At 51.0% G+C, this 25240-nt stretch overlaps 2 protein-coding genes and 1 long non-coding RNA gene across 15 annotated transcripts in view; 2 read left to right on the top strand and 1 right to left on the bottom strand.

The window, feature by feature from the left end:
• Positions 1-25240, top strand: part of Tspear (thrombospondin type laminin G domain and EAR repeats) — a 186818-nt gene that overhangs the window by 146583 nt on the left and 14995 nt on the right. The window contains exons 3-5 of the mRNA XM_060369265.1: positions 21470-21708; positions 22909-22999; positions 24353-24509. Coding sequence (XP_060225248.1) covers positions 21470-21708; positions 22909-22999; positions 24353-24509 — 487 coding nt within the window. The remainder of the gene's footprint in view (positions 1-21469; positions 21709-22908; positions 23000-24352; positions 24510-25240) is intronic.
• LOC110556093 (keratin-associated protein 10-3-like) lies at positions 370-21159 on the top strand. Of its 12 annotated transcripts, XM_060369274.1 has the most exons (5): positions 370-11072; positions 11139-11349; positions 11440-11507; positions 19038-19218; positions 19315-21159. In XM_060369274.1, exons 1-5 carry the CDS (start codon positions 10972-10974, stop codon positions 19507-19509), a joined length of 756 nt encoding a protein of 251 aa, XP_060225257.1. In that variant the 5' UTR covers positions 370-10971; the 3' UTR covers positions 19510-21159. The 12 variants fall into 12 exon arrangements, with proteins under 12 accessions (XP_060225257.1, XP_060225252.1, XP_060225253.1 ...); XM_060369269.1 differs by having other exon boundaries at positions 11154-11531; positions 19062-19218; XM_060369270.1 differs by having other exon boundaries at positions 370-11092; positions 11183-11506; positions 19040-19218.
• Positions 14276-21658, bottom strand: LOC132648338 (uncharacterized). Of its 2 annotated transcripts, XR_009586706.1 has the most exons (5): positions 21540-21658; positions 20714-20845; positions 17654-17705; positions 16894-16993; positions 14276-14969 (listed from the first exon to the last, which is right to left on the bottom strand). It is a non-coding gene; the product is annotated as an uncharacterized LOC132648338 (long non-coding RNA). The 2 variants fall into 2 exon arrangements; XR_009586707.1 differs by lacking the exon at positions 16894-16993.

The raw sequence follows: 25240 nt of genomic DNA, 5'->3' as shown, positions 1-25240 counted from the left end.
CTCTCACCGGATCCCCAGCTTCTCTGTCTACATCGCCTGTCTAGGGTCTTGCAGGGGCCTTGGCTGTTATTTGCTCACCCACTTCCTGACCCTGCCTCAGTGAGGAGTATGGCCATCATGCTGCCAGCAGTCTAGCTGCCAGTCAGCTTGCTGCACTTCCTCCCCCTGCCAGCAATCCTGCTGTGTGGTATGCTGCAAGCCTGGCTCCTGTGTCTCCATCTGCTCTAGCTGCCAGCCAGCTTGCTGCACCTGCTCCCCTTGCCAGCCATCCTGCTGTGTGTCTGCTGTCAGCCTGTCTGCTATGAGGCTTCCTCCTCATGCTGCTGACTGTCTAGCTGTGAACCTGATTACACTATGTCTTCCCTGACCCCTCTTCCTGCTGGCTGTCCTGGGGCCACCCACCCTCACCCTTCCTTCACCAGCCCAGACAGGTCTGGAGCCTGAGTGTCCCCCAGCTACTCTCCTGCTCGGCTCCTGGAAATGCTGGCTGCTCCACCTCACCAATCCAATCTGGCTGGCTTGATCCTGCTACCAGCTGTGTGACTCTTGGCCTCTGAGTGCTCAATAAAACCTCTTCTATCCTCTTACATCTCGGTAGTTACTGTCATACAGCAAACTGGATCTGGGGACTGCACATGGCTTTGGAGTCTGCACCTGGCTCTGAGCCTTGCACCTGGCTCTGAGCCTTGCACCTGGATCCTAGGCTTACACCTGGATCTGAGTTCTGCACTTGCCTCTGGGCTCTTGCACCTGGCTCTGGGACCTTTGTCTGGCTCTGAGCTGCTCAGTTGGCTCTGTGATACACCTGGTTGTGTGTTCTGCACCTGCCTCTGGGCCCTGCGGGCTCTAGGCTATTCGCCTGGCTCCTAGGCTCTGCACTTTGCCACTGGACTCTTGCACCTGGCCAGTGAGCCTGCACCTGGCTCTAGAACCTGGGCCTGTACTTGGCTCTGGGGCTTGCTCCTGGCTCTGTGAGGTCTACAGCTGACTCTGGACATGCATCCTTCCACTCTTTCTCTATCAGCAGCTATGGGGGATGAGGTCAGCAAATACGACCTGGAGCTCCTGTCCCCTCATTCTGTGCTCTGCTGCTGATCTTGTGGACAGCAAAACTCTTCACACTGGTCCCCACCCTGAGCATCACTTAGGCCCTGACTAAATCACACCCCTGTGCTGCCTGTGTCCACCACTGAGTGTGTGATGAAGATCAGGGAGCTCTGGCCTCTGGTCCAGCAACCAGAGGGTCCACTGTGGGGAAGTGTGGGCATCCTGTCTTCCTAACCATCCACGTGCTTGGGGAGGCTAAGCAAATGCTAGAATGAGGAGAACAGAGACCTGGCCTCTGGTTACCCCTTACAGATAGAGGATGAGACATGATGGACAACAAGATAAGGACAGCCATAAGCACATAGTGACCACAGCAGCCTGGAGTGGTGAGGGAATGTGCCCATGGGAGACAGTAGAACACGATGTCCAAATGTGGGCAAATGTGGCCTCCCCTTTGCTGAGGGACTTTGAGAATTATCTCCTGAAATGACAGATGGCAGAGCAAAGAGAACTATTGGTCAGGGTGATGATGGCATTGTCTCCACACTTGACAGCAGGGATGGGGGAGGGTGTCACCTGTAGGTGCTATTTTTAAACAATCTAATTTATTTGCATTCTTATGCCTCTTTCTTCCTACTCCAATCCCTTTCAGCTATCCAACACCAGGTAGGAGAGAAAAAAGGTTAGTGGAGAGAGGGGGCATAGTTCTCTTCAGATACTTCCTGCTGGTTAAGGTCGTTGCGTTCCTTGGGGCAAGTCCAATCTTCATTTCAGGATATCTCCAACTTCTTGTCAAACTGCATCAACAGTAACCAGGAGCACAGGGGGGGAGCAGAAGCCTTCTTCTTTCTCAGACTTCCCCACCCTTACCCCGTCACTCTCCTGGCTCTGGCCTTTATTACCTCTCTAGAGGCCTCAGAATTAAACTAGCTGCAAAGGGCCCCTCTCAGAGCCCATACAAGGCCAGTAGTCTGCTGCTGTGGACAATTTGATTCAGCCCCACATCCCATACTTGGGATCAAAACAGCAACAACAAAAATATGTTTACTGAGTTTTTTAAAGGCACCAAAGCTTTCACTACAGTTACCTTATCAGGGACACATTACCTTGGTGCCAGATGACAAGGAAGACAGCCTCCCATGGTGGCCCTTTGCTGAGGTGTCAGGTGTCTCCGTGTTGGCATCCTGTGCTGGGTTTCTGCAGTGCCAGGGGATAGCACTTGAAGTCACAGCAGCACCACTGATGTGCCCTTGCTACAGATCGCTGGCTAGGTGATGAACAGCACGTGGTATCATCCTTGGGCCTTACTGTCACAGTGACTGCTGATGTGATCTTATTGCAGATGGCTTAATCAGCAGTTCTCAACCTGTGGGTCTCGACCCCATTGGGGGTCAGATGACCCTTTCACAGGGATCACCTAAGACCACCGGAGAACACAGTATTCATGACAGTAGCAAAATTACAGTTATGAAGTAGCGATGAAATAGTTTTACGGCTGGTGCGGGTGGTCACCACATGAGGACTGGTATTCAAGAGTCGCAGCATCAGGAAATTTGAGAGACGATGCACCTGGTGCCTCCTGGTGTAGCTATCACGGTAGTTGTGGCTGTATAAGAAAGCTAGCTCAACAAGAGGAAAATCATACCTGGTTCCGGGAACCTTGCCAACTACCCAGGGCTAGTGAAAGCTAAACCATTATAATCCTGAACTCCATTCCAAATGTTTATCCCTCTACCCACACCTAAGTACAGTTCTCATCCCTCCTTAAGGAATTTTTTTTTTTTTTTTTTGCAACAGGGACAATAACAGAAAATAGATCAAAATGCAGAGTTATGGAGTCCTGTCCCTACTGATGCCTCCATAACATGCTCCTCCATCTAAGGCTCAGGGATGACTTCAGAAGGGCAGGTGGAAAGACCTATAAGAGCCAGAGGACCAGGAAGTTTGCTGTGAGACTGTGTCTACTAGAAATGCTGGGGAAGCTGCAGCCATGAAGTCTCAGCAATGTTGCTGCCTAAACGGAATCTGAGCAAGGACAAAACAAATAGACATGCCAAAATGGGCTTGACCCTACACAAAGAAGTACAGGCAACTCAGGGATGCTAAGACATACAGGGAAGAATACAGCGATTGATTATCCAATACCAAGTGGAAAACGTACAAGTGGCATTAGATGAACTGAGCAGGTTGTATTCATATACGTAGGAATAAATAGATGGATGAATAGGTAGATAGATAGATAGATATACATAAATACATACATAGATACATAGATGACAAACAAATTTGTGTGTGAGTGTGTATATGCAACAACAATACAGAAAGAGAAACCATGAATTTGAATGAAAGCAAGAAAGTATGTGGTATATGGGAGGGGTAAGAGTGAGAAAAGGTAGGTAAAAATGATATAATTAGATTCTCAAAAAATAAAAATAAAACTAGCTGAGCATGAGCCTGTGAGCACACCAGCAGGCTATGTTTCTCTGTGCTTTCTCTTTGGACTTCCTGCTTGGGTTCCTCACCTGACTTCCCTCAGTGATGGACTGTGACCTTTCCCAAGTTGTGCTTGGTTAGAGTGTTTTATCATAGCAACAGAAAGCAAACCAGAACATGCAGGCATTCAGTCTTGGCCTGTACGAGGCCCCCTGAAGAGCCTGCTTCGTTTTTTCCAAGTTCAGAGCTTGTCGGATGCAGGGAGGGCATTTGTTAGATATCTGAGAATGAAGGACCCCACCAGCACCCCTGGGGTGGAGAAGAACACCTGGGTATTCTTTGGGTCTGAGGAAAGCTAGGAGCCAAATGCTTTGAAAAATTAGGGCTTTGAAGCACTCCCAGAGTTCTAGAATGTTCCAAACATGACCACAGAGGCACATGCTGAGAGAGTCGCTTGTGGCTGAGCTTTGAGCCCTGAGCAAACAAGGAAGTAAAAGTGCAACAGGAAGTGAAGAGGAGGAGGGTGCCAACTGCCATCTGGTTGCTGAGGTGAAGCCCCAAAGGTAAATATACAATAGCTACGAAGCTTAGGGGGAAAAAAGTTGCTGGAACAAAATACCTGAGGTAAACAGTATATAAGGAAGAAAGAAAGGTTTGTTGTGGCTCACAGTTTCATGGTGGAGATGCATAACATGGGCGATGCTCACCTTACTGAGACTGGGAGGAAAGAGCGAAGGGCCAGGCTCCCTTCACAGGCCAAGCCTCAGTGATCTAAGTTCCTCCTACCAAGTCCTTCACACCCAAGTAATGCCGGAAGCTGGGGACCAAGTCTCCGCTTTTGGGTCTTTGGGTGTCATTTAAAATCACGACATCAGGCGTTTAAGGAACTCTGCCAAATCGCTGCCTGAGCACGCACTAGTTTAATAGAATGGTTCTGATACCTAGTGCATGTGATGAGGCTACTTCAGAAAAACTGCAGAAATAACAAGAAAAGGCAGAAATAACAAGCGTTCGCTGGAAATAGCAACAACAGGCCACGGGGGCGTAGGGAGAGACGCAGAGATCCAGAACCAGCCATCAGTGCTCACTGTGCGGGGTCAGCATGCCCTGCGTCCGGCAAAGAAGTAAGCAGGGGCTGGGCACAGAAGGAAACACCTAGAAAACGCTCCCAGGCTCACCCAGAGACTGTGCTCACTGGAGCAGGCCTTCAGACAACCTCTGTCGGACAAACTCAGAAAGCTTTGATCCGACCACAGACAGTTGAGGTGAATTGGGACAAGGACGGCTTAACAGGATACAGCGAGAGAAAAGTGGAAGGAATCAAGCAGGAATTCCTGATTTGGAAAGCAAGACCAGGTGATGTGGAGATGTCCCTGTAGGGCTTTGGCGACCAAAGGGAGAGGGCAGAAGAGCCAGGGGCGGTGATAACAGACCCCTGAAACAGCCAGTGTGAGGAGATTTTTTTTTAAACGACAGTGAACGGTTAGATCTTGAGAGACTAAGGCACAACATGTGTGACAGGAGTTCCAGAGAGACTGAATAAAAAAGAAATATTTAAAGAAATACAGTGGCCCAAACCTTCCTAATTTTAATGAAACCCACAAACCTCTACTCCAGGAGACTCGGTGGTTACCATGGACAACAGCACTCTCACGGAGGCCTCAGATTGCTAAGAGACAGGGATGGAGTGAACCTTGACACAGCGAGAGATGCCTGGCAGCTGAGGCTTTGTCTGAAGCCATGGGAACAGAAGGAGGATTATGACACAGGGTGCTGAGCGGGCTATGGGGGAAATAACACAGGATCCTTGGATCGGGCAGAGTCCTAGCTGCCAAAAAGGCAACATCCCCGGATGGGTTGATGCCACCAGAAAGGAAAAAGAGGAAGAAGAAGAAGAAGAAGAAGAAGAAGAAGAAGAAGAAGAAGAAGAAGAAGAAGAAGAAGAAGAAGAAGAAGAAGAATATTGTGGATGAACTGACATGGCCCCAGCTGGTGGCTGGGCCATATTGAAGCAAAAAGTAACAGTAAAGACCTCAGTTGACATCTGTCACCCAGCCCTCTCTCCATCCCTGGTCTGTAGACTCTGATGCCGGACAGGACCCTCTAAGGCTGACCTAAGCTATGCCTCAGTGGATACTTGTTCTTTATAGGGCTCTCCGTGGTCACGTCTGGCTTGGACTAGTTGATTCTTTATCAGTCTGGCTAACTGTGGTCAGTTCTGTCGTCGTTCCTTTCAAACAACCAACTTTGGAGGGTCAGTCATTGCTTTCCCATTTTCCGTTTCATTTCTTGGTTCTCTTGTCTTGATTTCCTTCTTAGCCTTGGACATCCCAACTCCTCCTCTCTCAGTTTCTCTGTGGTGTGGGGACAGACGGATGTGAGATTTTTCCTCCTTTTCTCAATTAGACTTCCTCAGCTCCCTGCTTCCCTCTGGAGACAGGTCTGGCTGTGTCTTATCAGCTTTGGCAGCTGGCCCTTCTTCTAGATAAACCCTTCCTAAATCCCTTTAATCCTCTTTGGCATCCAGGCTGTCCATGATGTAAGTTTACTGCACCTGAAACTATGCTTACCTCTAATTTTGCTGTCTGCTTGCTTCCTGTATGGTCAGGGAAGATACTTGTTTGGTTTCCGTCACTTTAAATTGTTGCCCTGGTTTCGTGGCCTGTCCTGTTGTCTGCTGAGAGAATGGTTCATGTGCGTCTAGAGGGGATTTGGTCTGCTCCTGCTTGGTTTTATTTTACACTTGTTTATGGAGACTGGCTGGCTTCTAGTATTCTTCCATTCCCCCATTTCCTTATTGAACGTGGAACCAGTTCTAGCGTTTCATTTTGACTAGAGGGAGGGAGACATACCGAAGTCCCCACTGCCACCCTGGAGCTGGAATTGCCCAGCTGGTCGACCCTGCTCAGTTTTGCTTCCTGTGCTTTGGAGGTCAGAGACAAGGAATGACATCTGGTACCACCGAGGGTTGCCAGACCTTCATGAGGGACTCTGCTTATCACCCTGTGAGGCTCTGTGCCCCTCCCCTGCTCATAAGCCACCCAAGCTTACACACCAACTACTTCCTTACTGGCCACTGACCACAGGCCACGGCCACCTTTCTGGCTGTGGCCAGCTCCCTCCAGGCAGGCCTCCTATCTCCAGGGTACACCATGGCTGCTGCCCCCCCCCCACAGAATTCCACAGTTGCTCTCATTGTAAGCAAATTCCTCCGGCCCTAACTCTGTGAGGTCTGGAGAAGCATGGCCGCCTGGGGGGAGTAAGCTGAGGAAGCAAGACTCGAACTTCTCCACTTCCACTCCCCTGGAGAGCACGCCAGTGAAAGTGTCTTCACTGTCCACAGCTGGGTGGAAAGGCCTTGGCTCTAAGCTTTGGCACTAGATGTTTGGGTACAAGACATTGCCACCGTCCTCCCTTCTGCGTCGATTCCGAGGCTAGGCAGATGTGTGCAGCACTACCACGGCAGCCTGTCTGTAGGGTCTCCTGTCGCCCCTCCCTGTTCATCCGTTCCTGTCCCACAGCAGTCCCTGGCTGTCACTGGTCTGTTTTCCGTCCCGGTAGTAGCTACTTGTTACCAAATCCCAGAGGAAAGGATTGTTTCTGCTCACAGTCTGAGGGTACAGTCTATGTGGGGGAGGGGGGAGGCTGGGCGGCAGGTCCAGAGGCAGATGGGAAGTGGGGCTGGCTATAAAGCCTCAAGGCCTGCCCCACCCCGTGCCCCAGTGACACTCCTTCCAGCCCGGATCCATTTCCTAAAGGTTCTACAACCTTCCAAAGTAAGGCCGCCAACTGGGGACCAAGTGTTCAAACACATGAGCCTGTGGGGAACATCTCGAATCCAGAACACAGCCGTCCTCACCGTACCCTTTCCCAGGACGTCTTAGACACAGGATCACACATGCTGTTCCACACCCTGCCACGGACTGGGCAGACAGACGTTCAAGACGGCAGAGCCGAGGGTGGCGTGTAGTTACACACTGCTGCCCAAGCCATCACGGAAATGCAAAATGAGGCCCCACCAACAAGCTCTGTACCCCAGGTCCACTAGGAGGACAGTGGGTCTCGAGTGGAGACTGTTGACAGGTTCGAGCCGACCACCCCACTTTATTTCTGAGTGTGCCACGCAATCACCATCTCCCCTTTATCTCCTTGCTTCATGTTCGGGGTTGCAAGTGTGTGATTTTCATTCCTCAACTTTGCCTCTTTTTTTTCTTGAATTGGACCGTGACTTAGCGCAGGACAGTGGTTAAATAACAGCTCTAGATTTGGGACTCTGGAACGTTGAGTTCAGCACAGCCATGTGGCTTACTGCTCCTCCAACAATGCAGTGTATTGAGGCCCTTCAACTCCAGAGCACTCTCATCTTGCTTCTGCAGATTCTCCCTCCATAAAGGTTTATGAGGTGCTCGATACAGTCCCTCAGTTTATCCACATGCGCTTCCTCCGAAATACTCCAGTGCTTTCTCATTGGTGTCTGGCTCGCGTCTCCAAGGGCATTATTCTCTGTGAGTGTAGAGCTCTACCTTGGCGCTTGTTTCCTTTCTGATGAGAAGGAATGCTTCCATGGCCTTCTGGTCTCCATCTTCCCATCAAGAAGTCATCTGTCTGTCATGTCTAGTCTTTAAAGGAGCCGCTACCCCTACCGACTGTCATTGTATTTCAGCGCGCATGTGTGGAATCCCGTGCACTGTGCTTCACTAAATTCTTTTAAGTACATGGGAACTACACTCTCTTTGTACTTATGGACCGATGTCTTGCATCAGTTTAAAGCCCCTGCCTGTTTGTATTCAAATACCTACACCACACACACACACACACACACACACACACACACACACCCCGCATCCCCTTGTCTCTCTTAGGATTCAAAACCTCTCCCACCCTGTCCCCTACTCTATTGATTCATTTCCTCTACTTCAGCCATCCCCCATCTCTGCATTCAGTCATCAAACCCCTCACCTCCTTCCCTGAACTAATCTTCTCTTCAGCTTTGTCCGATAGGCTGTTAATCTAATCTACTGCGGAAGGAATTTTTAGTTTTCGTGCTCTTCATTTTTTAGGATTTCGTTCTTATTTGTGGACTGCAAGTTGCCACTGAAAAACTCTTCACCTCTTTTCCCAATTTACCTGAAAGATGTGTCACTGACCCTTCAAGGTAAATGCTTCTTTTGATCTGGAGAGAAACAAGAGCATTGCCATGGTTACCTTTTTTTTTTTTTTTCAGTCCATCTCCACCGTCACCTTCTTTGCTTTTGTAGTACTGGGGACCAAACCCAGGGCTTTGTATGTCCCAGGCATTCGCTCTGCTGCCAAGCTATGCCCCTACCCCCCGTCAGTCAAGTCCAAGTGTGACTATTTTAATATCTAGATCTCTTGTTGTTCTCTTGACTCTTGGTCCAATGGTCTTGTCTTCTAGAATATATGGTAAGGCTTGGCCAATGGCAAGAATTCACTGTGAAAATAAAAATCTAAGATCCCATGAGTCTCTAGTGCTGCTGGCCAGCTCAGACTGGACAGCTGCGTCTCTGGCGAACAGTTGGTCTGTGAGCAGCTTACCATGTTCGGCTGAGCTGATTTACAGACAGGGCTGTCCGGTTTCTGCTTTGCTTTTTCCCAAAGAGGGTCCTGCATTCACGGTCAGTGATTGCCTCTGAAAAGACCAGTGTTTCCCAGACCTCTCCACCTCAGCCAGCTTTGGACTCTGCTTTGTCCTCTGGTTCTGAGACCACCAAAAGCTCTGGTCGGCTTCCCCACCTCTTGGGAGTGAGCTGTAACTCAGTCAATGCCTCAAGAGGAAAATCCATAGTAATTAGGAATCTCCCAGTAATGGGGATTTGGTCCCTCAAATCTTAGCTATCTCTAGGCCTCCCAGTGCCTTCAAACAGAATTCATTTGCCAAGCTGGCTTCTCTATCTTCCCCTGCTCCACCAGCTAATAAGGGTCCATTCGCCACTGTGGAGCATGGTCAGCAGAAGGTCTCATACAGAGTCAGAACAAGTCATCACAATATCTTTCCTGAATCCAGCCATCCTGCAACAATTTCTCTGAGAGGAAAAGGTGTCCATGCTTTTTAGAGACTTTATTCCAAGAAGAGACCAGGTCTTTGGAGCCTGAGCGGTGAATGGGACAAACCAGATCCAGCCTGAGGGGATGCAGTGTGCTGTGAAAGGAGACGCTGAATAGACCAGACAGGCCAGATGTGGGTGGAGCTTATCTGTTACCACAACTCACAAAGCTCCATTTCTCAAACACGGGCTGAACTCCACAGCCCCAAACAGAGCGGCACACAACCTTCCATCCATCTGTGCCCATCAGGCATCTGCCACTTCCATACCCAGACCTGCCTCATGCAAACTGAGGGACAGGGCATCTTGTCCCCCACTCTCTGGAGTAGGAGCTTCACTGGGGTGATGGGGCCACATGAGATGGGCTGCCTGAGACTGACAGGACAATCTGAAACCACTGGTTACCTCTTTCAACCTGAGCTGTGCTGGGTGTGGAGTAGCCGCTGACCACACGTGTTACTATCTGTCCTACTTCAGAAGCCCCAGAAGGTCCCGGACACTGGCACTATTTTGCAGCTAAGCCTTAGCTCTCACCTCCACAAGCTTCAGAAGGTCCAACGCATTCTACGTAAGAGCTGGGATGCTCTCACTTATCTAACAAGGAGGAAGGCAGTAAAGACTCTGACATAAAATACGTGAAAAATGAATCAACAACACAGATTATAGAGGTATGAGACTGATCCATAGGGAGAGCGAGGAAGGCTGGCCAGGAGAAGCAGGGCAGAAGAATAAGAGAACAAGGTAGGAAGCAGGCAGGACACACAGGCACTAACCCACACGGTGGCCCTCATGGCTCAGAACTTGGAAACCCTACCAGGAGTTGTCAGCCTGCCAAAGTGGGAAGATGAGTCCACCTTTCTGCAGCCTCAGGCACAGAGCAGGGTGGACAGTGTTACAGGGCAATGCAGAGGTATGCAGGAGCTGAGGAGATGCTGTGGAGAGATTCGGGCAGGGGCCATTGGCCAGTAGCCCTGGACAGGCCACTGCACACATCTGGCATTTAGGAACTGTCACAAAGTAGCAGCTGTCCTCATCCAGAGCTGGGCTCTGGGAGAGGTTCTGGGATGAGGGCATTGTTCCCCTGGCACTAATTCTTGAAGAGGGAGCAAGGGTCCTGGCATCTGGCCATGGCAGAATGACATCCCTGCAGCCATAGGATGGCTGGGACAAGTCCAACCAGTGACATCCCAACCTCATTGCTCCCAGCACCACACACTGGCAGGAGACAGACAGGCCTGACAACAACATCCCAGACAAACAAACACCCTAATAATGGCCATGAGCCACACCAATAAGGAAGGTTCGCCAAGACAGACAACAGCGCAGGAGTATAAAAGCCGACGGCCCAGCACCTTACACACACACTCACACGCACACCTCACTCTCTCATTCACTCACTCTACTCTACTCCAACCCAAGCTCTGCCATGGCCGCTTCCACCATGTCTGTCTGCTCTGACGCTCGCACCAACTCCTCCTGGCAGGTGGATGACTGCCCAGAAAGCTGCTGTGAGCCCACCTGCTGCCAGTCTAGCTGCTGTGCCCCCAGCTGCTGCCAGCCCAGCTGCTGCCAGTCAAGCTGCTGTGTCCCTAGCTGTTGTCAGTCTAGCTGCTGTGTCCCCAGCTGCTGTGCCCCAGCCCCCTGCCTGACCCTTGTCTGCACCCCAGTGTGCAGTCCCTGTTGCCAGTCTGGCTGCAGCAGCTGCTGCACACCCTCATGCTGCCAGCAGTCTAGCTGCCAGCCAGCTTGCTGCACCTGCTCCCCCTGCCAGCAGTCCTGCTGTGTGACTCTCTGCTGCAAGCCTGTCTGCTGCACACCCATCTGCTGTGGATCCTCCTCGTGCTGCCAGCAGTCTAGCTGCCAGCCCTCATGCTGCCAGTCCTCATGTTGCCAGCCATCCTGCTGTGTGCCTGTTTGCTGCAAGCCTGTCTGCTGCACACCCATCTGCTCTGGATCTTCCTCATGCTGCCAGCAGTCTAGCTGCCAGTCCTCATGCTGCCAGCCATCCTGCTGTGTGCCTGTCTGCTGCAAGCCTGTCTGCTGCACACCCATCTGCTCTGGCTCCTCCTCCTGCTGCCAGCCATCCTGCTGTGCTCCTGTCTGCTGCAAGCCCTGCTCCAGCATGTCCCTGCTCTGCCGCCCCGTGTGCAGACCCGCCTGCTGCCTGCCCACCTCCTCCTGCTGTGCCTCCTCCTGCCAGCCCAGCTGCTGCCGCCCAGCCTCCTGTGTGTCCCTGCTCTGCCGCCCTGCCTGCTCCCGCCAGGCCTGCTGTGGCCTCTCCTCGGGCCAGAAATCCAGCTGCTGATGGATCTGTCTACTCTAGGCTCATGTCCTCCTCCCTGATCCCTCTCAGCCCCTTTAGTCTGCCCCTGATGTGAGATCTTCCCAGGACGGAACCCCAACATGTTCTCTACACTGAATCGAGGTATCCTCCTGTCTCTCAGGAACCCCACCTGTACCCTGGATCACTGCTCCTCTTCACAACCCCTCTCCTCTAGTCACTTGTCTTTGGCACCAACCGTTTAGCCATTCACAAACTCTTTCATAAACTCATTCAATAAACTCTTCTAACTGCCTGGATCTCCTCTCACGCTCTGAGAAATTTGCCTTAAGCTGATGTCGGTCTCCCTGGGCTGTGATTATTTCCAGGAGGGAGGGACTTAGCCCTGCAATAGTGAGAGATGGTGGCCATCTGCCCTGGGGATGACCAGTGGAGCTCAGCATCACGCTCTGCACAAAGCAGAATGAGATAGTGCCATCATGCCCCCCCCCACATCTGGAGAGGGTCCCCAGGATCCACATAGGGTCCAGTGGGTAATGGTCTCAGACACACGCACAGCTGGCCAAGAGAAGCCGCTGCTGGGCCAGGTGTTTCTAGTAAATAGACAGTAGAATATATCTGGGGCATCTCCAAGGCCTGAAGTCTAAATTTAGTACCTGAAGTGGTGCCCTGAGGGGAATTCCTCTGGAGGGAGTCAGAGAAGTCACCTGACCTAGTTTACCAACAGAATACCTAAATGAGTCCCAAGTGACCAGCCTGCTGCCATCCAACCAGTCCAGACAGAGCTTGAGCAATTACAGAAAGACAGCATTCAGCTGAAGAGCTGTTCAGTTTGCTAGGCACACATGGTGAGAAAATGTGGCCCAGTAGACGATCAATCAATTGATGGGAACCCACTCTCCTCATATACCCCACACAGCCAAGAAGCTAGGGAACAATAGAGCAATTGTTCAAAGATGGGAAGACAGTTTAAGAAAGAAAATCTGTGCGGGACAGCTGGAAAGGTGCGCTGTGTGGAAGAGGGGTGTCAGTGAGTAGGGAACGGGACTCCCAGCCACTAAAGGCTTGAGAAAGTCCATAAACCATGGGCCTGGCTTGGGTACTGTTCACAGGAGGAAACGAGTGAACTGGAGCAGCAGACAGAGGAGCTCAGGGACCTGGCTTTGTCACCCACTCCTGGTGTCAGATGTGCTGAGGACTTTGTCATGCCCATCACTGTGATGTCTTATACCTTGCTGTCCTGGGTGCTCTCAAGGTTCTAGAACCCTGGGGCGTGTCCCTGGGTAGCAACCCCCCAGTAGTCCCCTATAGCCTTCTCCCCTCACTTAGAACCATGCTCAGGTCTTTTTATGCCCCTTCAGGTCCCACTACATTGCCCACATTCTCCAAGCCTCTCCATGCCCCTCTAGCGTCACTCCCCCATCCTCCACAGTCCTCTTCCTCTGGTGTGAAACATTATTCCCTTCTCTGGACGCATGGTCGCTCCCTTGACAGGCTTTCTCCCTTCTTAGCAAGCTCTCTCCCTTTCCTACAGAGTGTCTCCCCCGCTCCCAGCTGAGGCTCAGCATCGCTCTGCAGAGCTTTTGCCATGGTGACTAAAGCGGCTGTGCACATCCATTCTCAGATCTCTGTGAAGATATCTCTTTTCAGCACTTCTTAATAAATATGAGGCGTGTGAGTGCTGGATGGTTGGAGGGGTGTTTGATTTCTTTTTAAGAGCCCACCATGTTCTTCCAGGGTTCTGAGCCATCCTGCATTCCCAGAAGCAGTGGAGAGTTCCCATCACCCCTTCCTCCCCAATATCTGTTGTTGGTACTTTGAATTTTGGGCATTCTAATAAGCATATAGATTCATTCTCTCATATTCACCATCTGTCTGTCTGTCTGTCTTTGTCTCTCCCTCTCTTTCTCCCACTCCCTCTCCCTACTAGAGTATTTCTACATAGTTCTCTCTCTCTCTCTCTCTCTCTCTCTCTCTCTCTCTCTCTCTCCTCACCTAGTGCTTGTCTCCATAGCACAAATTGTCCTCAAACTCATGATGCTTCTCCTGCCTTAGCTGAGAACACAGAGATCACAGATGGGCCCCACCCTGCCTGTGACTTCCTCAGTTTTCTAAGTTTACACTGAAGCCTTCACTTGCCATCTGAGCTTCTTCTTTGGCAAGGGCTCTATCCCAATCTCTTGCCCATATTTTGAGTTAGGTTGTGTCATTGCTGATTTGAAGGACCCTTTGCAGTGTGTACAGCGGCCTCTGTCAGATATGGGGAGCAGGTTCCCCACCCCGTCATGCTCTGGCGTCTCTTCCGTTAGTTTCTTTTCTCATGGTGAAGGAAGGTAGGGATTATTTCAGCTCACAGTTTGAGGACACTATCCATCCTGGCAGGGCAGTCATGGCAGGAGTGTGAGGAGGAACACTGAGTCCTCAGGAAGCAGAGAGATGCTCACAAGGCTCAGCAGACTTTCTCTTTTTTTATTCATTCCAAGACTGTAGCCCAAGGGATGGTGCCACCTACATTCCAGGTGGCTCTTCCCTCCTTTGTTAATCCTCCCTGGAAACACCCTCACTGACACTCCCAGAAGCGTGATTCCAAATCCCGTCAGGTTGACACTGACCCTCCACCATTACAGTGGGGGGGGGGCAGCATATGCTCTGCAATGGGAGAGACTCACAACTGTGGACACTTGTGCCAAGAAAGGCCTCAGGTCAGTTATCTGAGCAGAGTGGAGGCACGAGGAGGGAACGGACCAAGAAGAATCCACCCCGACTGCCAGGACCTCTTCTGAAAGTCGGGAGAGGGTGGTGGCACATCTCAAGCCACTCTGAGGCACATGTTCCGCTCACGCCATCCCCAGGGACAAACAGGTAGATAAATGTCTTAGGTGAGGGGTCTATCCAGTTCTCTTGCCCATTTTTAAAGTCAAGCTCATCATTTTTAGGGGCCCTTTTTCATATTACAAGTGGAAATCTTTGTCATATAGACCCTCAGCAAAGCCAGGCGATGGAATCCATCATCACAGAAACAGAGACGGGGGGTGGGGGTGGGTGCTGTAGTTCTTCAGTGTGCTCCAGAACCCAGGTGCTGAAGGCTCGGCCCCCATCCTGTGGTGCTGTTGGGAGATGGTGATGTCTATAAGAGGTGGGACCTAAGGGAAGGAAGTGAGGTCATCAGATACACTGAATAGTTTTGGTCAACTTGATGTAGCTAGGGTTATCTGAGAAGAGGAATGTCAGTTAAGACAATGCTTCCATCAGATTGCCTATAGGCAAGTCTATGGAACATTTTCTTGATTAATGATTGCTGTGGGAGGGCCCCGCCCACCATACATGGTCCCACCCGGGAAGGTGATCTTATGGTATTTAAGAAAGCAGGCTGAGCAGGTTATGGGGAACTCCTCCATGGCCTCTGCTTCAGATCCCCCCTTGACTTTCTGCCTTGATTTCCTTTGATGACAGAATGTGACGTAGAAGTGTAAGCTGAAATTAAACCTTTTCTCCCCAAGTTGCTTTTGGTCATGGCCTTTACCACAGCCCAACAAAAAGCACCCAGAGACATTGGAGCATGCCTTTGAAGGGGACCTTGGGACCTTGGCCTTCTTCTTCCTCTTCTAGCTCCCACAAGTAATCAGATTTCTGTCACATTCTCCAACATGACATGCCACCTAATACAGGCCCAAAGGCCTCAGAGCCAAACAGCCATGTAATGAGCAATGATTTGAATGAGACATCTCTCAAAGGCTCCAAAATTTGAATGTTGGTTTCCAGTTGTTGGCACTGTTTGGGGAGGATTGGAGGTGTGGTCTTGTGGGAAGCGGGCTTTGGGAGTTTAAAGACTCGTGCTTTTCTACATGTACTCTTTCTGCTTCATGCGTATGGTTCAAGGTGTGCGCTCCTAGTTTACTACTCTGGCTGCTACAACTGTCTCTATACATGTTCTGCGCCATGATAGACGCCTAACTCTCTGAGACCATAAGCCCACAGAAACTCCTTCTCTAAATTGCCTTGCTGTTGCTGTTATGACAGCAACAGAAAAATATCTCATGTATAATGAGACGTCCAAAATCGGAGTTAACTGACCTTTCCTCCTTATAGGTAAATTATCTCTGGCATTCTGTCACAGCAACACAGAGCTGCGTAACGCTTGTGGCTATGTGGGATTTTTCTCCAGAACAAAAGATTGGCTTCATACCTGAAAAACCAACTACCGTAATATATTGTGTTGATACAATAAAGGCAAACATCACATGATCATATCAGTATATACAGGAAAAGAGCTGGGACAGCCCAACACTCTTTCACAATAAAAGCACGCCACAAGCCCAGGCAAGGAGACATCCTGACTCTGGTAGGGTATCCGTTAGGAACCCACAGCTGATATCGCCATGTGCCATGCCTTCTCCCTCACCTCCAGCAAGGCACAGGCATCCACTCAGCCGATCAACTCCAGACATCACTGGGGACAGATGTCTTCATATCCAAGCTAAGTCCATGAGTTGCAGAACGTATATGCTTTGGACTCTATGAAACCCATGCAAAAAGCCTAAATACATCAGGCAGTGGTGCACCCCTGCTCATCTGCAGATGTTTCTAGTTCCTAGCTGAGTCCAAGCAAACATCTGTGCAGAAATTTACAAGTTGGCAATTGCAAGAGACTGGTAATTGCCACGAGAAAACAAAAAGAACAAAGATGGGCAATTCAAACTTGTCAATAAAACTTTCCAGTGAAGCAACACTGAGTCTTTCCCTTGGTCCTGACTTATAAATAACAAAGAGAGCAGATCCCTTGTCACTGCAGACCACTGCCCCAGCTGTGTGCTCAGTAAACCTATGAGAGGGAGAAGGGGAAAGGGAGGGGAGGGATAGGGAAAGGGGAAGGAGAGAAAGAGGGAGAGAACAAGTGAGAGAGCACGTTTTACCTTTAGCACGAACATACAGGCAGAGTGTCTATGGTACCCTAGTGTGAGATAGATTTCTTAGATCAACACAGGAAGCAGGATGCATGAGACTGGCTGATAAGACGGGCCTCGAGGGTACAAAACTCTCATCTTTAAACCACACTGGCATGCGTACCTGTAATCCTAGTATTTAGGAAGTGTAGGCAGGAAGATCAGGAGTTACAAATCATTCTCAGCCAAACAATGAATTCCAGGATAGCTACGTGAGACTTTGTCTCAAAAGAAAAAACAGTTGTTTAAAAAGAGGGATAAATATGGAAGAAACATTTTATTAAGATGCCTGGGCAGACGAGAAGCAGGTGAGACTCTCAGCTGGAAATGCCAAGCACAGCACAGGAGCCCCACAGTCTGCTAGAGCTGCTGAGGTTAAGAAGCCCAGTGTGAGCTGGGTGAGGAGGCACACAACTGTGACCCCAGCACTCAGGAGGCAGGGGCAGGCAGATCTCTGTGAGCTGGACCCCAGCCTGGTCTACAAAGTGAGTCCAAACAGCCAAGGCTACACAGGGAAACCCTGTCTCGAAAAACCAAAAGGAAGGAGGAGGAGGAGAAAGAGAAGAAGAAGGAAGAGGAGGAGGAGGAGGAAGAGGAGGAGGAGGAGCCATCTAGTTTGGGGAGTGCATTTTTCTCAGACTCTGTGTAGGATGCTCTATAGATAGAAACTTGGCAGATGAGCCCATTAAACACACTCAACACAGCATCAGCCATAGGAGAGTGCACCCCACCACAGACAAAAAGAGCAAAGAGAGCAACGCAGTCACACCCCTGTGGAATACAGATGGCCTGCCTCTCAGGAATGGAGCAGCCAGAAGATAAACATGACCACGTGACCCAAGAAGACTACACAGAGTGTTTATTCTAGAGAAGAGAAAACTCACCGTCACATAAAACACCAAACACAAACAACAGTGACAGCAGCTTTATTCAGGCCTGTAGTAAACAGGGGATAATCAAAATAGTCATCAGTCGCTGCATGGATATACTGTGGTAGCTCAATACGATGGAATATTATACAGCCATAAAAAGAGATAAGCTCTGTGTGCAATAACTGGCTGAATCTTGAGGTCAGAGAATTGTAAGCCATAAAGAATGGATCGAATGGAGAGGAGGGAAGAGGGTGGGTCTGGTGCCTGGTGGGTCCAGGTGGGCAGGCTAGCTTGCCCCTGCTGGTTCACCTGGTTCCTAATGTCCTTTTGCTGTCCCTGGCCTTAGCTCTACTTTCTGCTGGCAGGAGCTCTCAGAACCTCTTTCTAAAAGCCCTGCCAGCTTCCCTCTCCCCCACTCCTGGCGTCATTCACCCTCAGTCATCCCACAGTGCAGTGTGAAGACTGAATCTTTGTGCACCCATCCTGCTGGTCTGGGGTTGGCTGCTGGGCTATCTGAATTCTCCCAAGGTGTCACTGTGCATACAAGGTTCCCAGCCAGTGGGGGCACACAGCATGAGGTTAAGTTTCAATTACAGGGAGGCACAGTCCCTGCAACTGTGGGACTTTCCCCACAGTTCCCCTCCTCTGATGCTGTTCTGGAAAGTCCGTATTCTGGAAGAGTCTGTCTCCCTCTGGTTTCCCTCACTGTCTCATACTCTGCAGACCTGTGCCACCTTGAGACACTGAAGCCAGACTCCTGCAGTGTTCAGGGACACTTCTCTGCCAGGTGTAACCACAGCCAGCAGATTCATGAACCTACCTGCCTACCCAACTGGGCTGGAACTCCTGGCTACCAACACTGCCTAGTGGAGCAGCCTGGATAGTGAGGCACGTGGTGTGTACACAAAGCCCAGGCCCAGCAGAGGACCAGGCACCCTGTAGCACCCTCAGGCCCTAGACAGCATGTGGGGTTCAGGAGGAGTGACTCTCCTGTAAATAAACAGATTAACAAGGGCTTTCAGGACGCAGCTCAAAATACCCATGAGGAAGGAAGGTTCTAGAGGCTTCCCGCTGGAAACATAGCCTGTCTGGTATAAAAGCTGACAGCACAGCACATCACACACACTCACACACTCACACAGTCACACACACACACCTCTCAGTTCCCAGCCAACCTTGCCATGGCCGCCTCCACCATGTCTGTCTGCTCTGATGCTCGCACCAACTCCTCCTGGCAGGTGGATGACTGCCCAGAGAGCTGCTGTGAGCCCTGCTGCTGCCAGTCTAGCTGCTGTGCCCCCAGCTGCTGCCAGTCTAGCTGCTGTGCCCCAGCCCCCTGCCTGACCCTCCTCTGCACCCCAGTGTGCAGTCCCTGCTGCCAGTCTGTCTGCTGCACACCCTCATGCTGCCAGCAGTCTAGCTGCCAGCCAGCTTGCTGCACCTGCTCCCCCTGCCAGCAGTCCTGCTGTATGACTCTTTGCTGCAAGCCCGTCTGCTGCACACCCATCTGCTGTGGCTCCTCCTCATGCTGCCAGCAGTCTAGCTGCCAGCCCTCATGCTGCCAGCCATCCTGCTGTGTGCCTGTTTGCTGCAAGCCTGTCTGCTGCACACCCATCTGCTCTGGCTCCTCCTCCTGCTGCCAGCCATCCTGCTGTGCTTCTGTCTGCTGCAAGCCCTGCTCCAGCATGTCCCTGCTCTGCCGCCCCGTGTGCAGACCCGCCTGCTGCCTGCCCACCTCCTCCTGCTGTGCCTCCTCCTGCCAGCCCAGCTGCTGCCGCCCAGCCTCCTGTGTGTCCCTGCTCTGCCGCCCTGCCTGCTCCCGCCAGGCCTGCTGTGGCCTCTCCTCGGGCCACAAGTCCAGCTGCTGATGGGCCTGTTCCTGGTGTCATCTGGCTCAGGCCCCTCTGAGTTTCTCCAGTCTGACCCTGATCTGGGATAGACAATCCTCCCACCCCAGGATGGAGCCCCCAACCTGTCCTTTGTTAACTTGACCTCTTCTCCTGCTTCCTGGGACCCTGCCCACCCACCCCGTACTCCTGCTCTGGTTGCCCCCAATATCAGCCTGTCATCAGCCCAGGGCTTCAATAAACAGTTCTAACAACCTAGATCTCTTCTCATGCTCTGGAACATGTGGCTCAAGCAAATGTCTGCCTCCTTAGCCAGGAGTGTTTCTAGGAGGGGAGGGCTCCACTCGGCAATTGACAAGGGATGGTGGTCTGGGAGGGGAGTATCACTGGCTGTTTGAATGAAAGAAGTCTCAAATAAGCTTATGTATTTGAAGACTTGGTCTCCAGTGGATGGCCCTGTTTGGGAGGTTGTGGGATTTTTAGAAGCTTGCTTGAGGATATAAGTTACTGGGGGCAGGGTTGGGGGTGAGGCAGGCTTCTGGAGCCTATAGCTGTGGCTCTCTTTGAGTTCACTCTTTGCTTTCTGCTTGTGGTTAGAGATGTGATCTCTGGCTTCCTGTTCCACGCACCTGTTGCTGTTAATCTCCCATCTTTATGGACTCTCCTTCTGGAGCTCTAAGATAAATTCTTTCTTCCATAAGTCACAGAGTTTATTCACAGTAATAAAAAAACAACTAATGTGAAACGAGCTAAGGGCCCTGGACGGGCTGAGCACGTGACAGCTCACATCAGTTTGAACCTGGTGTGTGTGTGTTAGACTGGGATGAATTAGGGACTCACTCCCTATACCTCCCCATTCTCACTTTTCATCCTTGGCTCCCTCTCATCCTGCTCTGGCTCCTGATACCCTGGATATCAATGGGAGGGTTTTGTTCTCCATTATCCACTAGCTTCCAAGCTTTACACCATTTCCTGGAAGTGCCCAGGAAACAGACTGACTCTCTTATCACAGAGGCAGACGGACCCTTTCTGTTCCCAAAGGAACCTGAGCAAGTGTCCCATACTGTGACCAAGGCATACTGCACAATGAGCCCACTCTGGAGAGCACGTGGGCCCTCTTTAGAACAGGTGCCTGGAAGGCTCACGTGGGCAGAGCCTTGCTAAGGAAAGTAGCAACTGTGTACATGTTTGGATGCCCACACTCAACTACTGTAAGCTGCCTTACCTTTCGGCTCTTCAGAAGGCCTGTGTTGGGCTAAGAACAGCTTGGTGAGATGTCTTAATATAAATAGCCCCCAGTGGAAAGAGCGCTCTCGCTTCTGAGATCAAAGGCCTGCCAGGCCTTTCACTTTGTTGACTGTAATAAAACATGCACAGCTTAGAATTTACTGCGCTTACTGCAATTGCGAGCGGCACCGAGTTGGTTCACATTCTACCTAGCAAACCCGGGCTATCCTGTGAACTACTGGCAGCTTGCTCCACCCCCAAGCCCTTAGACCCCCTGTTGTTTTTGTCTGCAAGAATCTGAGCCTCCCTCGGGAGTGGCGCAGCATCTGTCAATCTGGCCTGGTTTGTTTTACTCAGCCCCTGAGGTCCTACAGGCTCTTTCATGATGAAGCAGGATTTATTTTTCCCTACAGGCTGAAAGCTTTCCGCCCTTCTGCATATGTACTGGGCTGTTTGGACTGGGGTGGCTGGGGTTGGGGTGGGAAGGCTGAGTTCCTACCTAGAAGTGGGTAGGGTAGCCTGCCATCAACTCCACCCACTCTTTGGTTAGCCCCACCTACCTTTTCTCAGTCCCACCCACTGTACTACTATCCCCGCCCTCTTCCCCTTCCCCCTCCCAGGTCCGGCTTTCCTCTCCCCTTAGCTCCGCCCTCCTTCTCATCAACCTCACCCTATTGGTCTTGCCCATCCCTCTTGGTCCTTTCCTTCCTCCCTTTCCTTCAGCTCTACCCCCCTCTGGCCCTGCTCTCCACAGAAGAATGAATACTTGCTCTCCCTGCTGGCGGAGGAGAGGGACACGCTGCTGCTCGGCCTGAGGTACTCACCCACACAGCTGCACTTCCTATTTCTCAGCGAGGACTTGGCTGGTGCCTGGCAGACCCGTGTGTCCTTCCGGAGCCCCGGCCTCGTGGACAGCCAGTGGCACACTCTGATCTTGGCTGTGTCCCAAGGATCCTTTTCCCTCACCATGGACTGTGGCCTCCCAGTGGACATGTAGGTACCAGGATGTGCACCCCAGTGATTGACCGTGCTGAGTCATTTGAGCAATCCTATTCCAGCGGCTGTTTTGACACCGTGAAGTGAGGGATGGGCTATGGGCAAGTCCACTTCTGTCCCTGCCCTGCCAAATCCTTTACCCGAGGCAGACCATGAAGAATATATTAGGTGTGCTGGACCCTGAGACAGGTCCCTGATAGGGCCTTGTGGGAGGCAGGCTTCCATTATCAGCTCAGGGGCCATGGAGCAACTACAGAGCTCTGTGAAATGGAGGGAGCCCAATCAAGGGTCAGAAACCACCTAGTTGGAGCAACTGTGGCCATGGGAGATCCGAGAGTCTGGGGTTGAGAATACAGGCCAGCACCAAGGATGTGGGTCAGGCTTAGAGGCCAGGATGCCTAGTACAGGGTGGAGGGCTGGCTGCCTGGTAGCTCTGCAGCGAACGGCATGGCTGGAGAAAGCAGGAGCTATAGGAGAGGACAGTATGTCACGGCATGCTGTTCCTCCTGCAGAAGCTCCGGCCACATGTCCCCTTCCCTGGCCTGCTCTCTTTCACGCCTTCCTCAATGTGATCAACCTTTATTGAAACCACAACCAGTGCTTTCCAGGGCCTCCTGGGCCACCAGCAAGGTGCCTCCCTCCTACCTGTAGCCACCAGCCTGTCCTGCTCCCCAGGCTGTGTGTGTATGTGTGTGAAAACACACAGTGGCTGCATAGGCTGGAGCCCTGATATAGGGAAGGGCCCTTGAGGTTCACCATGAAGTAGAAAAAAAAATTGTCCTGGGGTAACATGGCCCAGCTCATGTCTACTGGGGGCTATGATTATGCCTTTACCTGCCAAGTGGGTCTTCAACCACGTCAAGATGATGTTGGCTGGATTAGAAAAGTCCTGGTGGGGGAGACAGAGACCAGAGATGCAAGCGTGCTCAGATGTAATGGAAGGGAGATGGAGGTAGAGACACGCAGCCACAGCTGGGAAACCTGGGGCCACTAGAGCCAAAGGAGCTGAGGGGTCCTCCTCCGCCTCAGGACCTCAGCTCCGCAGGCTCCGGGCCTCTAACTGCTATGCAGCCTGTGGTCACAGCTGCCCCAGGATGCTCACTTGTTCCCCGTGTGAGACCCATCCCCTACCTTTATAAGCAAAACAGGTGTGGCCTTGTTCTTTTTTGGTACTAGCACTGTCCACTCATGTTGCAGAATGGCTGACGTTCCCTTCCCACCCACCCTATCGGTCAGAAGAGCCCAGTTCTTCATTGGCAGCCGGAAGAGAAACAAAGGCCTATTCACAGTGAGTGTAGAGGGGCTGCTGGCAGCACCCCTCCCCCATAGGGACAGCCTGTCACATGCTTTAAAATGATAGATCACCATCTATGCTAAGTGAGAACCAGGAACACAAAGGTGTCCTGGAGTCTACCACAGGGCCCTCACGCTGGTTATTCCTATTTTCTAGCACACTCTCCTGTGAGACTCTTGGGTTCCTGCTCACAGGTCCTCCTACCATGGAAGCCTGTCTTCAACACTCTGGCAAACTGATGCTTGAACCCAGTCTTTCTGGCCCTGCTCTTTGTCTGCTCCATCCATCCATCCATCCATCCATCCATCCATCCACATAGCTATCCATCCATCCACATAGCCATCATCCATCCATCCACCTGCCTAAGTACCCATCCATCTATTGATCTACCCATCTATCCACTCATTTATCTTCTCAACTACACACCCATCCACCAATATGCCCTCTCATACTTCTACTCATCCATCCATCCACATAGCTATCCATCCATTATCCAAGCATAAACCCATCCACCTACCTAGCCACCCAGCCACCCAGCCACCCATCCATCCATCCACTCACACATTTATCACCTGTGATGTTCTCACTGCTAGGTTAGTATCCAGAATCTACTCCATAGCTAACATCTACAGTTCTCTGTGGTGTCCTCAGTGTCTGGAACCATACCAGACATAGTATTTACTGGTACATAGTATTTACTCTGTGGAAGTGTTTTTGTGTTATGTTTGAATGGGCAAATGGAAGAACAAATAGGTGACTAGATGCATGGATTGATGGATGGATGCATGCATGCATGGATGAATGGGTGAATGGATAGACAGATGGATGGATATACGTGTGCATGAGTTGATGGCTGAATAGCCGGATGGATGGATGGATGGATGTGTAGGTGGACAAGTGGAAGGCTAGATGGATGAATAGGTAGGTGGACTGAGTGATGGATTATTAATGAATTGCCTGGGTGGCTGGGCAGAAGGACAAGTTAGTAAGTGGGTAAATACATGGATAGCTGGATAAGTAGAAAGGTATGTAAGTAGATAGATGGATGGATAGATAGATAGATAGATAGACAGACAGGCAGGCAGGCAGATAGATAGATAAGTGAATGAATTAATGGTGAATGAATGGTGAAGGAAGAGATGGAAGAAAAGCTGGGGCAGGTGGAAAGGTCACTCTAGTTCACATGGACTGTCCCTTCCTTGCTAAAAACAGTAAGCAGTTTTCTGCCATCACTCCCAGTGACTTTCCAATAAAACTCCATGCAGACCCCTTCTCACTCTGCAGGCTAGGCAGCAAGGTTCCCAGTAAGGGCAGACCCCAGTGGCGCCTCACTTTCTCCCTCTGCAGGGCGTGATAAGGCAACTGGTTCTGCTGCCTGGCTCAGACGCCACCCCAAAGCTGTGTCCCAGCAGGAACGCCAGGCTGGCTGAGCTGTCCATTCCCCGGGTGCTGAAGAGGCTCACAGAGAAGCCTGACGATAACGAGGTGCTGAAATATCCCTATGGTTAGTAGCCGTGGCTTGCTTCCCACGCTGGCAACACCCGAGGCTCCCATCTCAGCCTCTCCATTGTGTCCCTCTCTGTGGCACACGGGCAGTTGTCACAGTGGCCAGAATTCTCAGAGCCATCAGAAAGGCCAGAACCACCAACCTGTCCCTCCCTTGAAGGGCTGTGCTTGGACAGCCCACAGGCTGTGCATTTCTTGGTCTGCTTGGCAGATGGAAGTCATGGCTAAAATTAGGAAGATTTCCTCCTCTGGACCCCTGGTCAGCCACTCCCTCCTGCTCATTCTACCCTCAGCCCAGCCCATGCCAAGACCTAGCTCAGTTTCCCACCAATCCTTTATCCCATGGCATTTCCTGGATGTGCTCTCTCAGGTTCATATCTGTTCAGTCCTAGTGTTAAGATGCAATGTTAGGCTGTTTATTAAAAACAAAACAAAAACAACAACAACAAAAAAAAACTACCTCCCTGCTTTACAGAATCTGAGAATCCTTTCCTAACTACGTATAACCTTGCTCAGTGGAAAGAAGATGAGATAAAGGACAGCCAGGCCCCCAAAACTTGTGGCTCTTACATCATAAATAAAGGAAGTCCCCATCTGAGTGTGTCGGACATTTAGGCTTTAGGGTGTTACACAGCTGTCCGACACTGATGGAGCTGTCCCTATAAAGCCAGGGGGTCTGACACGAGACAGATGTTGGTTCTAGAAGTGATGAGATCAAAATGCAAATCC

The sequence above is a fragment of the Meriones unguiculatus genome, chromosome 16 (assembly GCF_030254825.1).
Source record: "Meriones unguiculatus strain TT.TT164.6M chromosome 16, Bangor_MerUng_6.1, whole genome shotgun sequence".
Classification (NCBI taxonomy): Eukaryota; Metazoa; Chordata; class Mammalia; order Rodentia; family Muridae; genus Meriones; species Meriones unguiculatus.
Note: the sequence above shows the minus strand (reverse complement) of the source record. Positions and strands in the feature narration are given on the sequence as shown.